This window comes from Myxine glutinosa, chromosome 10 (genome assembly GCF_964187855.1).
Source record: "Myxine glutinosa chromosome 10, kmMyxGlut1.1, whole genome shotgun sequence".
NCBI lineage: Eukaryota > Metazoa > Chordata > Myxini > Myxiniformes > Myxinidae > Myxine > Myxine glutinosa.
Genome location: NC_136270.1, coordinates 83,132,326 through 83,147,281, shown reverse-complemented (window position 1 = coordinate 83,147,281; position 14,956 = coordinate 83,132,326). Strand labels below are relative to the sequence as shown.

Sequence of the window (14,956 nt, the reverse complement as noted above, 5' to 3'; positions counted from 1 at the left end):
TTACAAACTTTCCAACAAAATGGAATACCAGACAATTCCAAGGTTTGTTGCAATATTTTTTCAGCAAGTTTTACAAAAGCCTCCACCAAACCCTTTGCACTGCAGACAAGGTCCAACAGAATGATGTAGATGAAGCGGACATGCCTTTAGGCTGTCTAGACTGGGTTTGACTAGAGTCCCTGTATAAAGAGAGTTGCGCCATGCGCTGACCCGAGATTTCTGGTCACGTGATTTCGTGGCGCCATTTTGTGTCTAACTTCACCGTGCGTGAACGTCAGCTTGGTACGGGAATGTTGTTTATTGCCAAACAAAATGACTGGTTGTTCTGCTTTTGGTTGTTCAAACCAATCTGGGAAATATAAGATGTATAGATTTCCAAGTGATAAAGTCAGAAGACAAATTTGGGAAGCGAAAGTCAGACGAAAGAGCTGGAAAGCGATCGACTCCTCGAGACTCTGCCAGGTAGGCCCAAGCCGCTTGATGATCGATGTTCAAAAGCAATTCTATCTGCTCGGTTTTTTTTGGTTGTACTGCATTTTGTCAGAGGGAATTAATTTTGATTTTATAGGGGTGGGAAACCCAAGGTCCGTTTTGTTTTCAGTTGTCTGTCCGTCCATTCAAAACTTATTCCGAGGCAAGTTATTTTTTTGGTTTAAAATCTTTAGCCTAATCGGCAATCATAAAAGCAATTTTATGGGGGGACCTGCTCAATTTTTTTGCGGGTTGTGCAGCCATCCATACGTCCAAAATTTGACGAGTTATTGTTTGCTTTGTACAGTGCTCATGCGTCTTGTGGCATATTTGCTCAAATATTTCCCACCCCGGGATTTATGGCCAAATTGTAGTGATGGAAGATTTTGCACATTGGACAATCCCTATATATTTAACCTGGTGACAGCTATCGTTCCCAAAACATACAATATTTCTAGGTGATTAATGCAGTAAAACAGGTGTATTTGTGTACCCACATTTAAAACTGGCTCAACTTTCAAAAGCTGTTATCCCTGTTTGATATCAATATACATGTGGTCGATAGAGCTAGCGATTTGTCTGGCCATCTTCCGGAAGATTGTCCATGTGATTTTCTGTTGTGGAAGTACTAGTACATGACAGCTCATTAAAATTAAACTGTGTTGTGTTAGAATAAAAATTCTTATAATGTTAGCTCTTATAGTTATAGTTATAGTATAGTTATAGTTATAGTCTTATAGTTAGTTACTTATAATGTTAGCTCTTATATGCAGTGTTGGCTTGTAATATGCATTGCCATACCACTTTTAATATCACCACACAGCTCTTTTTCATGGCAATAGCTGAGTTTTTGACAAAACAAATATCACCTGTATGTAATAATAGGACTAAATATGTGTAGCAAAAATTTTTTTTAGCAGGTTTACAATATATCACCCCATATCGCGAATGTACATGCATATCTAATCCGACACACTTAGACACAAAATGGCGTCCAAATTTGAGTTGACACAACTCTCTATATACAGGGACTCTAGGTTTGACTATAAAGTGTCATACTGGTATGTCGTAGAAAGAAAGGGCATTGCATTGCAAAGTGGGCTCTCCCTTCGGATAGACCATTAAACTGTCTGCCAGCAGTTGGTCGACATTAAAGATCCCATGGCGTTCTTCACAAGGTGTAAATGAATTCTCGCTGAAACCATGAAAAAAATCTCAAATTCATGACCAAATCATCTTCGGTTCAACGTCAGGCCTGGAAAGCCGGTTCGTGAAGGACTTTGCCCGAAAACGTTCTCGGCTGAACCCACACGGTGGGAATAATTGGGACCGTTAAAGCCGTAGTCGTCGTAGTAATATGCACAGTAGACAAAATTTTAACTTTAAACTTGCAACGAAGATTTACTTATTTTTGGCAGCAAAATCCAAATCTTAAAAGCACAAAAATAAATTTACCCTCCACTTTTAATATAGTTTACACCCATTGTTTTTGTATACAAGGTCAACAACACTCATGGAAGAGCTGGAACACTGAACGGATCAGGACACAACAGAACAAAAGGAAGAGTCGAGATAGAGATGGGAAACACCAACAGCAGAGTTGAAGGTCAAAATAGAGGGAGACTTGGACAATAATGGGTGTGGGGATATAGGGATGAGGGGTCGGGGAGGACGCATGGGGTAGACAAGATAGATACAGAAGCAAATTCTCAGGAAGGAAAAACTGGAAATTTGGAATGAGGGCATGTAGAGTTAACCGGGGTAGAAATGATCATGGTCTTGGATTGGGGATGATCTGAGATGGTGGTGAACAGATGTCTTGAATACCTGGAGGGAAAAATGAAATTGAAGGGAATGTGGAAGTTGGTTCTACAGGTGGGGAAAAAGAGGAATGAATGAGTGGAGAGAATCACAAGTGAGAGTGACTTTTAAGCTGTCATCAGAACCTTAGTTGAAAGTTAAAAGACTTTTAAGCTGGAAAGAATAAAAAAGAAGGAAAATAGATTTTAAAAATTTAAACAAATATTTTGATGACTCTGGTGTGTGTGTGTGTGTGTGTGTGTGTGTGTGTGTGTGTGTGTGTGTGTATGCAAGTCGTTTTTGCCTGCTATTCCAACATGTGGGTGGACCTCAGGAGATGGGACAGAGATCTACTGGGTCTCAAGGTATCCACCTCCGTTAGCGTGTGTATGTGTGTGTGTGTGCATGTATGTATGCATATATATGTGTGTGCATGTGTCCTTGTGTGTGTGTGTGTTTGTGTGTATGTGTATGTATGTGTGTGTGTGTGTGTGTGTGTGTGTGTGTGTGTGTGTGTGTGTGTGTGTGTGTGTGTGTGTGTGCACGTGTGTGTGTGTGCACGTGTGTGTGAGTGGCCTGTAATATTTTTTGAGTTTTGACAATTTGAGTTTTGTCATCAAATTTTCAACTAAGCTTTATTATGAGAATATGGAGAAGACAAATTAATAATTTTGTCAAAGGTCTAAAGGTAAAAGGTCAGCATCACATGAAATTGTCAATTTTCATCAAATTGACCTGAAATTTAAACAATTTGCATATTGGTCACTGAATTGGTTCACCAATCAAAAGCTGAAGTCGATTGTTTAGTTTTTTAGATCAAAAGGTCAAAGGTCAAGGTTGCATAAAATCGTCAATTTTCATCCAATTGACTTGAAACTTGAGCAGGGTTCACCAGAAATATTAGGTGACTGAAACCTATTGCTTTTGAGGCAAAAAGGTCAAGGTCGCCTAAAATTCGTCAATTTTTTTTGTATTTAAAAAAAAGCTGTTTTCGTCATCTATCTATAATTCCAGTAATCTCTGTATGTCTGTATGTCTGTGACCGCTGTTTCTCGACAACCACGGGTCCGATATACTTGAAACTTGCCAGGTATATTGCTGGGGACCCGAGGATGTGCCTTTTCAAGGTTTCATATTAATCGGACAAGTAGTTACCGAGCTATGTCCAAAAAACGATTCAACCAATCAGAGAGCAGCGAGTTATCACGTGTGCCGAACGTGGCGAACAGACTCTGCCTCGGACGGCACATTTGAGAGCGTATTCATTTATTTCACGTTGGCAAACTATGTTGCCGCTATGTTGGCGTTAAACTATGTTTTAAAACTAATTAAAACTAATTTGCGATTCTTTCGCTTTCCTGCGCGTTTGTGCACGCTATGGCGATTTCTTTACCAAACTCCACAAGCCGTTCGCTTTGGACCAAACCATTTCATGTAAATAGAGGGGGGGGATTGTCACCGTACTCGCAAGCCGTTCGCTTTGGACCAAACCATTTCATGTAAATAGAGGGGGGGGATTGTCACCGTACTCGCAAGCCGTTCGCTTTGGACCAAACCATTTCATGTAAATAGAGGGGGGGGATTGTCACCGTACTCGCAAGCCGTTCGCTTTGGCTTTGCGAATGGACCAAACCATTTCATGTAAATAGAGGGGGGGGGATATAATTTTAGATATATATATAGTACGGGCACGCCCTAGTGTTTATAATAAGGAAGAAGACGAGGTCTGATTTCAAGGCGGACGCGGACGGGCTTTGCATTTTCAGATGCTTTCTAGTTGTAGTTTAAAACCGTTTTAATCAGTTAACTCGAATGAATTCAATGAGTTGATTTGAATAACCGTTCTACCTCACCTCAGGGTAGGTACGATCCACCTATTATAGTTAGGCAGCTTAGCAATTTTTGGGGGAACGACTTTACAAAAGTACCATTTTTATTTTAGTGGTTCATTGGACCATATGCAATAGAATTAGGACCGGAGGCAAGACATATACAGTGTTTGACTTTTGCGCAAATACGACTCGCACAGCACAATATCGAGCAATACATTTATGCAACATTTATGCAAATAAATCATCAGCTATTGGAGTTAGACTAAAATCGTAAATACATAAATTGCTGGACAAATTACCTTGAACAACATGTTGTCTGTTCTAAAGCTATATTGTCATTACATCCTTGTAGTTGCGTACGTGTTAGATATATGAGAGGTACGCGAGTCACAAGTATAACACATTTGTATAAACACTCGGTATTATATTACTAATTATTATTACATGGAAGCGTAAGATTTATTATGCAGGCATGAATAAGTTTTACAAATAACACTGAATGTGATGAAATAAAAGTTAGCCTCCTTGTTGAAAATATATACATAATTGGTTTTTGTCCAATAAAAAGGTGAAGAACACTATATTTCTTGCTTCCGGTCCTAAATCTATTGTATATGGTCTACTGGACCACCAAAATAAAAATGGCGCTTTTGTCAAGCCGTTCCCCATTTTCGATAAATATGCTGCTGAGCTGCCTGACTATTACTATTAGTATTAGTATTGCAAAGCTTCACGGCTCCACTTGAATGCACAAACTCGGAAATCTGCATTCGAAGCTAAAAAAAAAGCATAAACGTGGCAATTATATTTGGATGTTTATAAAAGTTTTGCATTCGTCGTCTCCCTCCAGCACGAGAAATAATAACGCAAACAATCATCACAAAATCAGTACCTGAACAAGTACTCTCCTCACGTTGCAGCAATAAAATGCTCACCTTTGTGAGCAGACGAAAGAGATAGAGAGACCGATGCAATAGTAACTGAAATCGAATTGGCTTTGGAGTTTGGGTGTGTTCAAGGTTCAAGTGTTGAAAAAAGGGTGTGTCCTTCCTTACAGTTCAAAATGTATTTCATGAGACAAGTAAGAAAATACATATGTATTTAATTAATACGACTCAAATGTTGTAAGTTAATTCAAATTAAGTTTAATATAAATTTGTGATATTTAGTCTACATTGTAATTTATCTTAAAAGCTGGCCGACACCATCCCTCGTCACGGTAAACCACGTGATTAAAGATCGAATCGTCATATACAGTATAATTAATCGTCATGTACATATAAATCGTCATATATACTACCTAATACTCCTCATGATAAATATTTTGTGAACAAAGCCTGGTTTTACGAAATGAAAATAAATTTGAATACATCATAGTGAACAGCGGTTTCAGTTATGCAACGCCCAAAATGGTCTGCTCATTAAATTAATTATTTAGATGTCCTCAGCTGCGCGCTTCATGCAAGAAATATTTTAAAAACAAATAACATAAAGGCACGTAAAGCATACATAACAATTAATTCACTAACACTTTGCAAAACCTTTAACCAAAGACGTTAGCGGCATGTGTTGTGTCCGGAAGTGTTGTGGTTTACAGTAGGTCCACAAGTATCGGCGCAATATATACGATTAACGAGGGGAATGTAACGCTTTAAGCACAAACGCGCCATACAAAGGGTTTGTTGAGAAAGGCAAAGCCGAACAAGAGATAGGAATCTGGAGGGATAGTAGTACGAGGAAGAAGTGCGCTTGGCGAGCACCGACATGGCGAGCCGCAGCTTGACCGAGGTGTTTGTGCTGCTGCGGAACAACGCGGCGCACAGACGTCTACTTCTCCACGAACAGGTCACCGAGAGCATGGGCAATAAGTGATTGTCTCGGTGTGATTGGTCATGATGTGATAGCCAATCTGAAGGAGATATGGACTGTATCTTACTATAATTCACTAAATGTCTGTCCGTTCGAAGGTACCACAAAAACGGCTGAACCGATCGCAACGTTCTGGGACTCCCTGGAGTAAAATAGGCTATATTGTTTTTCCAATTTTCCAGTTTTCCAAACACTATGGAATAATATTTACCGATATGAACAGTGATGTGGCTTTTGTTGAAATTCTACAAATACTGTTTATTCTACGTACCAGGAGAGAGTAGATCGACTCCTGACGAACTCTTCCTATAATCTATATAAACGTGCGGCTCCGAAGTAACATGGCAGCGTGTGCAAAGCAACTGAGAAACAGGTGTAGCGGCGGCTTCCGTGTTACAGATTCGGATCGCACTCTTCGCACATAAACGTGCGACCGAGAAAGACGTGTAGTGGCCGCTTCCGTTTTGCAGAATTCAATCTTTTTTCAAAATGGGCGCCATGTACTGTTTAGATTTTGATGATTTGCGTGTGATATGATTCAACAGATGTTATATGAATCGTTTAAAATAAAAAAAAGCCTTCAATTTCTGATATTTTGCCTTTTCATTTGGGCTTCCCAATTGAAGCCCCGCCCATAGGGCCAGTACCGTTGCTCGTATGTTACAATAAAAGTTGTTAAAGTTGTGTAATATATTGTGGTGGATTTGTGTTCTTTGAGGTGTCATTGAAACCAGATGACTTGGTTGTTAATGAATCAACTCAGATTGCTTTGTGCGAATATACATTATAGCTTGTTGTCATCATGAGCGATGATCATTCATATTTACGATAACAATACCGGTGTCATAATGTTGTGGTTAGGGCTCCTCGGGGTTAAATAATTAATTAACCTTTAGTATAACGATAGTTATTTTTCAAGTATCTGTTTAGTTAAGTGTATCATATTGCTACGGTTTTGAGATTTGTACATATGACATCATTAAAGGCTAAGGGTTTCCCCCCCCCCATAGTTAGTCTACGAGCAACACGTAGGCCCACTTAGAGTATTAGTTATGTCATAGTATGTGTAAGTATAAGCCATTCCCCGAGTAATATCTGTGTTGTGTAACGACATGAGTTTAGGTCCTTTCATTTTGCATCCACCCTCCAATTCCACCTATGGGCATAATTGATCCCGCGGCCCATTTGGCTGATCCCTCAATTCGTTACGCTTTGGCTGCCCGCAGCATTCTGGTACGCTTTGGTTGCCCGCAGCATTCGCTGCCCTTTGTTCGCTCGCTAGTCGGGTAACACGAGGTAGGCCTGAGAAGAGGGGGGAGCGCGGGGTCGGGGTGGAGCGGCGTCAAGGAGCGCGTCAGAGGCGATGACGGTAAGGGCCACCAGCCAACCAGGGCTCTAAGGGCATGGCGTGATAGGGCGTGGTTAGATGCGTCTGGCAAGTGCTAGAAGGTTCGTGGGGCGGGCCTATAAAAGTCACCGCACAAAGCCCTTGGACAGGACTTGGTCAGGACTTATGAGAGAGGACTTGAAGGAATTGCGCTTTGTCAAAGGACTCGGAGGACTGGTTGGAAAGGCACTTGCTTGAAGGAATTTTAGAGGGCTGGTTGGGAGCACATTGAGAGCACTTCATTGTGTTAGCGCTTCGAGGCTATTGAACTGTTACGTACGCATTGTTACGTTCGCCTATTACGTACGCAGCCACGCGAGTGAACGCGGCAATAGCCGCCAGTGTTAACCGCCAGGTCCCAGACCCTACCGTTCACCCCGTATTGTCCCATGTGCGCCAACGACACGCGGAGAGCTCCTGCCTGCTACGGGATCCATCTTCGCGGTACGAGCTGGGGACCGGGGAGAGAGCTGACAATCCGTGGACGTGCCATCCATCCCTGGACGTGCCGACCTTCATCAGCAAGCCCTGTGTGAGTGTGTCTGTGTGTGAGACGGGCCCGTTTGTCCTGGGAGTAAGTTAAGACTGTTTTTAAAGCTGCACCGTGTCTCTGCTTCTTCTCATCATTGTAAATAGTGTGAATAAATTCTGTTCTTCCTTTCTTCCCAATTAGACCGCTTCTGTGATTTCTCCATTGGGTAAGCGTGGCACGAATAAGAACCGCTTGGATCGGGGTCTAGTAATTGATAACGGCTCGGATTACGTGTTCGCTACCGCTCGGCGTATCCACCAACACACGTGATTTGTGCGAGGCTTATCTCCTCGTTTCAGGGCAGCGCTAGTACTTAGGTAATAGCGAATCTGGTCCTACAACCCTATTTAGTGCTGTCCGGAAAGGACGTCGTAGGCCTCGGGTCGCGCCTGGTCAGTCAGGACACAAGGACTAATCCCCCCTTGGTAAGGGGAGAAGGCCGGCGCTGAGATCCGCAACAATATTATATGTGGATAGATATGCGTTGTGTATGTATTAGATAGATGGTCTTCCTTGACCAAGTGTTTTTTTTCCGCACCCGTCTTACAACTTACTTTTTTTCCTCCTTCAACCGGTTCAAAGCAGCTGCAGTTTGCAGAATTTGAGGAACCAGCAACGACTTTGTAATATGTTGAGGGTGCCAGTGATAACTCACTTCTGTTTTGAAACACGTTGTGGGATCTTTAATGTTAACTTCTGCCGACAATTATATATTAGCAGTCTAATGGACGGCGCATACATTGTTGTATTGACCTGCCTGCGGAATATAACTGTGACAGTTTATCGCTGAGTTTAGATTTGAACTCGGGCAAGATGCCTCTGAGGCAAGTTTGTGTACCCCTCGGCCATCCTTCCAGCCCCAACGGATAGTTACAAGATCTGGGATTGATCGGGTGACTCGGTGGATATTGGAGAAAAGCAGCTTCAAAAGGCAAGAAACATTGCTGTAGAATGTTTCTCCTTCACCTGTTTTAGCACACTTGTTTGACTCGTGTTCAACGTGGTGATGGAGCTGGTAAGCAGGAAGGTAAACATGAGGGATATTATGGGGAGGATATTGTATGCGGACGATACAATGTGAGATTTTCCAGGGTGACAGCCTTTCACCCCTCCTGTTTTGCCTCACCCTGGACGACCCACTGCGCAACCTAGTTAATGAGCAAGGACATGGATACACCTTAAACAACCAATAAGAGAACTTCGAAAATTTTACAAACTGCCGAACCAACTACGTACATACTTTCTTCCATCTATACAATATTAATTTTTGTACATTGAGTATTTTTTATTATGAGTACTCAATGAAGGTATGAGTTGTGATTGTGGTGTTGCTGAAGGTGTAGGTACGCTGTTGGAACATAATGATTCATACGTGTTATTTTATTTATAACATCTGAAACTCAACCTTTCAAAATTCTGTCTTCCTTCACAAACCCTCCCCCTTTTGTTGCATTTTTACTTTCCTGAATAACACCTGGCATGACTGACTACAGGAACTGGATGAGGTACGTGAAGGTTTGGGTTCTTTTTTTTTTTAATGACATTACACTTCTGACCTGGAACAGGCTTGCACATAGCAGACTCTTCCTCGCACGCAGAAACCTCATTCTTCATACACTTCATTCTCGCTCTGTGTGGAGCATTCCCCATGCACAGCACCCTCGCTCCACTGGTGGATTATTCCTCACAGTACCCTCGCTCCACATGTGGAACATTCCTCATGCACAGCACCCTCGCTCCACATGTGGAGCATTCCTCACGCACAGCACCCTCACTTCACATGTGGAGCATTCCTCACGCACAGCACCCTCACTCCACATGCAGAGCATTCCTCACGCACAGCACCCTCGCTCCACATGTGGAGCATTCCTCACGCACAGCACCCTCACTCTACATGCTGAGCATTCCTCACGCACAGCACCCTCGCTTCACATGTGGAGCATTCCTCACGCACAGCACCCTCGCTTCACATGTGGAGCATTCCTCGCGCACAGCATCCTCACTCCACATGTGGAGCATTCCCCACGAACAGCACCCTTGCTCCACACAGAGCACAGCTTCCTCACTCCATGCGGACCACTGCCATACATTAACAATCCCTGATTTATCAAACTTTGTGGTATGCAATTTCCTTGCAATAATGTTGACAGCTATTTTTTTTTTCTTCATTTTAAGAAATTATCCCCCATTTCATATTTATTGTAGTGCTGAAACAAATGTTCTGATAAGCCTGCAAAACCAATTTCATTGCTATGAAGCACGAGGGCAAAAGCCAAAAGTTTTTTGATGACATTGTCAGTGCCGTGTTTTTCTGTTTAACTGAAGATCGCCGAAGATCGCATGGCATTGGTGCCAGGAATTGGCAGTGATGCAGACGCAGCCATTGGTGCAGTCAAACGTGTACCACCTGACTGGATTGATTCAATGGATGAGGTGAATTCCCTCTTTCCTTCATATAATCAATATTCATATTGCACCTGCTTTCGTTCCACATCAAAACATTTATCCGACGATGTTGTCAACATTGTGGTATTTCATAATGATCTGCCATCTTCCATGGCATTTACAATATTATCGACTTTTTATCCAACATTTTGGTAAGGTCCATTTTGACGTGATACGAATAAAGAGCAAGCTAAGGGAGCTGGCTGTTCTGCATGACAAACACCTGAATCGACCTACACTGGACGACGTCAGCACTGAGGAGCACACCATTGAGATCAGCACACAGGAGATCACTCAGGTGGATGCATTATTTTTGCCACATCGTTGTGCCACCATTAGAGCTTTCAAGCTCGTGCACTTTCCATTTTTTCTACTCTTTGCTCGAGTACTGTACTCTCCATGATTCTTGTTTTTATTTTTTTCCTTTTTCTGCTCAACGCCCAGATGTTCCACCGGTGCCAGCGTGCTGTCCAGAGTCTCCAGAGGCAGGGAGGTGGGCGTGGCATGAACGACCAAGTGCTTGCCAATGTGGTGAGCTCTTTGGCACAGAGCTTGCAAGAACTATCCATCACCTTCCGCCATGCACAGTCCACGTACCTGCACAGTGAGAAATACACACAGGTCTTGTGTCCTCTTATAGTTGCTCTTCACAACAAAAACAACACAACAGGCATTTTAAGGCCATTTTCCCTGCTAGAGTGGGGGTTAGCCTGACGGGCCTCATGACAATCTCCTCCATTTTGCCCTATTTTCTACATCTCCCCTTGTTAACCCCCTTGTCCGTATTTCTTCTTCCACCACCTTTAGCCAAGTCTTTATCGGTCTTGCCCGTTCTCCACTTCCTTCTACATTCATTTCCATCACTCTTCTCACCCAGTCACTTTCATCCTTCCTCAACACATGACCAAACCATCTCAACCTGTTTCTCTTCACAGCATCCACCACAGGCTCTATTCTCATCATCTTTCGCAATTCAACATTTGTCTTCCTCTCTCTCAACGATACTCCGCACATCCACTGAACCATTCGCAGTGCCACCCTCTCCAGCCTTCGTTGCTGCTCTACATTCATTACCCATGTCTCGCTCCCATAAATCATAACACTTCTCACACATGCAGCATACACCTTTCCCTTCAGCTTCAAGGACACTCCCTTCCTCGTCAGCACGCCACTCAGTTCCCGAAATTTTTTCCGTGCACATCTCACTCTAGCAACCGTTGCGGAGTCTGATCCACCTCTCCATTCAGCATGTCTCCGAGGTAACAAAATGTTTTCACACCTTCCAGCTTCACGCCGTCTCCAAGATCCAACTCAACATTTCCTCCATCTGCAGCTCCCTCTGTGCACACCTTACACTTGAATGTAGCTGCCACACTGGTTAATGACCCTCTCAGACCACTACATGTTTTGATGAACCCACTCAGCGCATATTGTACATTGAATGGAGTTCACTCCGACACCCTTCCTGCACACAGCACATGGCCACTTCCCAGTTCTTTCCACCTCACCACATGCTTTACCACTTGCCACCATCTTCGTCTTTCTGATATTCACCTTCAGACCTTTTGCCTCCATACATTCCTTCCACTTGTTCATCTTCTCCTTCAGTCCATCCATACTCTCCGCAATCAACACCAGATCATCTGCATACAACTCCCACGGTAAACCATCATTTACGTTCGGGGCCAGCACCTCCATCACAGCTACAAATAGTAGTGGACTTAGTACCGACCCCTGATGCACTCCCACCTTCACCTCAAACACACCACTGTTCCCGTCCTTCGTCCATACAAATGTGCGCGCTCTTTCGTACATTGCCATCACCACTCTGATCAACCATTCCTCCACTCCTAACTTCCTCAATGCCCATGTCACAACTACACATAGAACCCTATCAAATGCTTTCTCCAGATCAACAAACCAAAGAAAAAACTTCTTCCTCTTCTCCATGTACTTCTCCTGAAACTGCCTTACAATCAAAAGCGCGTCTGTCGTTCCTCTTCCTGGCATAAATCCAATCTGCATTTCGTCGATCTTCACTTTCTTCCTTATCCTCCTCTCCAACACCCTTTCCAATACCTTCATTCCATGCTCCAATAACATTATCGCTCGATACGAGCCACAGTCCAGAGGGTCACCTTTCCCCTTGTATAGAGGGTCGACGGTACTGAGTTCCCATTCCACTGGAATGCGGCCTTCTATCACCACCAGATTGCAGATCTCTGTCATTCTCTTCACTCCCCAACTTCCTGCTGCCTTCGACATATCTCCCACAACTCCCGTCGGCCCTCCCACTTTTCTACTCTTCATTGCTTTTATCGATTCCTCAACTTCCTTCTCAGTTATCTTCCCTAAAACTGGGTTACTCTCTTTGTTGCCATCCCATTCATTCTCTGCATTCAACAGCATTTCCATATATCTCTTCCATCTGGGTCCACAACGATTAGTCTAACTTCATCCTTCAAGCAACTCACCCCCATCACATCACACCTCTTTTTCACTATCTGCTTTGCAATCCTGAATACCGCTCTCTGACCCTCTTCCAAATCCAAGCTTTCTCCGAAAATTTTCCTACATGCCTCCTGCGCCTTTGCTACCTCTTTCTTTGCAGCCTTCTTGGCTGCCTTATAACTTTCATGCTCTGCCTTTTCTGCCCCCATATTATCCTTTGCCTTCTGCCACTCCTTGAACTTCTTCCTCTTCTTGTCAATCCTCTTTCCAACTTCATCATCCCACCACCATGTTTCCGAGTGCCTCTGTGGTCCTTTTGTCCATCCATATACCTCACCAACGGCTCCCAACAGACTATCTTTCATTGACATCCAACCATTTTCAAGCTCAACCACATCATCCTCGGCCATACTCAGCCTCTCTTTTAATGCCTCCCTCACTGTCACCTCTTTCAACCTCCACACCTTCATTCTCGGTTGGTACTTCACCCGCCGAGCTCTCCTCGCACCTTTCACCCTTATGTCTCAGACAACCAAGTGGTGCTGTGAAACAGTCGCCTCCCCCGGATCACCTTTGTGTCCCGGAGGTGTTTCCTATCTCGCCTACGCACCATCAGGTAATCAACGGTTGTCATCGAACCACCTGACGTCCTGACGTGTATGTCGCAAGCTTATTATCCGCTTTCTGGAACTGAGTATTAAAAATCAACAAATCAGCTCCATCAGCAAACTCCAAAATCCTTTCACGTTCTCCATTCCTCACACCATATCCGTAACCCCCATTGACTCCCTCAAAACCGTCCATACTCCTTCCCACATGTCCATTTAGGTCTCCTCCTACCATAACAACTTCCTCATCTTTCACGTTTTCCATCAGCTTCTCTATTGCACACCAGAACGTGTCCTTCTCTTCATCGCTCCGACCAACCTGCGGAGTATATCCCGAGATGACGTTCACCAAGAGCTTTCCAATCATCATTTTCACCATCATCAACCTATCACTCACTTTAGGCACACTCACCACACTGTCTACAAACTCCTCAGAAAACAGGACAGCAACACCATTGACGCCTTCTGGGCACCCTTGCGACACAAACTTGTATTTATGTCCCTGCCTACCCTTCACCATTCTCACACCACTTCCCTTCCATCTCTTCTCCTACACACAACATATGTCCACTCTTCTTCTGACCAATACTTCCACCACTTCTCCTGATCTCCCTGTCATTGTCCCTACATTCCATGCCCCAAACCTCAGAAACCGATCTCCACGTCGGGCATCAGACGTTTCGTCGTCATAAATGGAGTGATTTCCACCCTTGCTTCGATCGGGTTCTCCACCTTGAGTTTTGACGAGAGGGAGTGGGGTCCCCCACGGGGTACTTCGGGCTGAACCCTGCCCATATGTAATTGTAATGGTTCCCTTTTTGATGCATTGTTTTATGGCCGGATGCCCTTCCTGACGCCAACCCTTTTAGTCGCCTCTTACGACACGCAGGGATACGGTGTACCTATTGTAAACCGGGGTATACACCAGGTAGTTGCTCTTCCTTGTCGAATACGACTTTGATTTGGTTATTTTCCTATTCTTTCATCCCTAACTTAAATGATTTGTACCACAACTCCTCACATTTATCTCAACACATCCACATTCTCCATACCCTCATCTTTCTCTCTCCTATTCATTTACTAGGAATGAAGAGCAGAGAAGAACGATCAGAGGGCTTTTTTGAAATGGGAGGCCTCCTGGAACAGGCAGAGCTTGACGAATTGTATGATAAGGTGAACACACACATAAATACACACACACACACACACATAAGGAGACTACGTAAAACATTTGACCCATTGTTGTGATGCCTCACGAAAAAATGACTATGTGAGGAAAAAATATCGCTTGTTGGACTAAATCGATTTTGTACCACTTTGGATTATTTTTTGTCAGTCTGGAGTCGACTGGTGATCCAAAGATAAAATTTTAATTGTGCAGATGTGGTGGGAGAGGGGTGGGTGGGGCTTGGGGAGGGACCTGAAAAAATCCATTTCAGATTACAAGTAGGATGACTAGACAGCTCAACACAGATCGCTCAGTAAATCAATGAATGCCACATTTGAAAATACTAAGCGACGTCAATAAATAAAGTGAATTTTATGGTCCCTAATAGTGCAT

At 43.5% G+C, this 14,956-nt stretch overlaps 1 protein-coding gene across 3 annotated transcripts in view; it reads left to right on the top strand.

The window, feature by feature from the left end:
- Positions 1-5,654: 5,654 nt before the first annotated feature.
- Positions 5,655-14,956, top strand: part of STX16 (syntaxin 16) — a 44,206-nt gene continuing 34,904 nt past the window's right edge. For 2 of the 3 annotated variants that reach the window (XR_013624758.1, XM_068126644.2), the window contains exons 1-6: positions 5,655-5,948; positions 9,385-9,396; positions 10,217-10,324; positions 10,494-10,634; positions 10,781-10,940; positions 14,480-14,568. Coding sequence is in view for 2 of the 3 variants with exons in the window: in XM_068126644.2 (XP_067982745.1) it covers positions 5,868-5,948; positions 9,385-9,396; positions 10,217-10,324; positions 10,494-10,634; positions 10,781-10,940; positions 14,480-14,568 (591 nt within the window). In the remaining variant the exon portion in view is untranslated. Of the gene's footprint in view, positions 5,949-9,384; positions 9,397-10,216; positions 10,325-10,493; positions 10,635-10,780; positions 10,941-14,044; positions 14,166-14,479; positions 14,569-14,956 lie in introns of all 3 variants that reach the window. The other variant, XM_068126643.2, reaches the window with a different exon arrangement.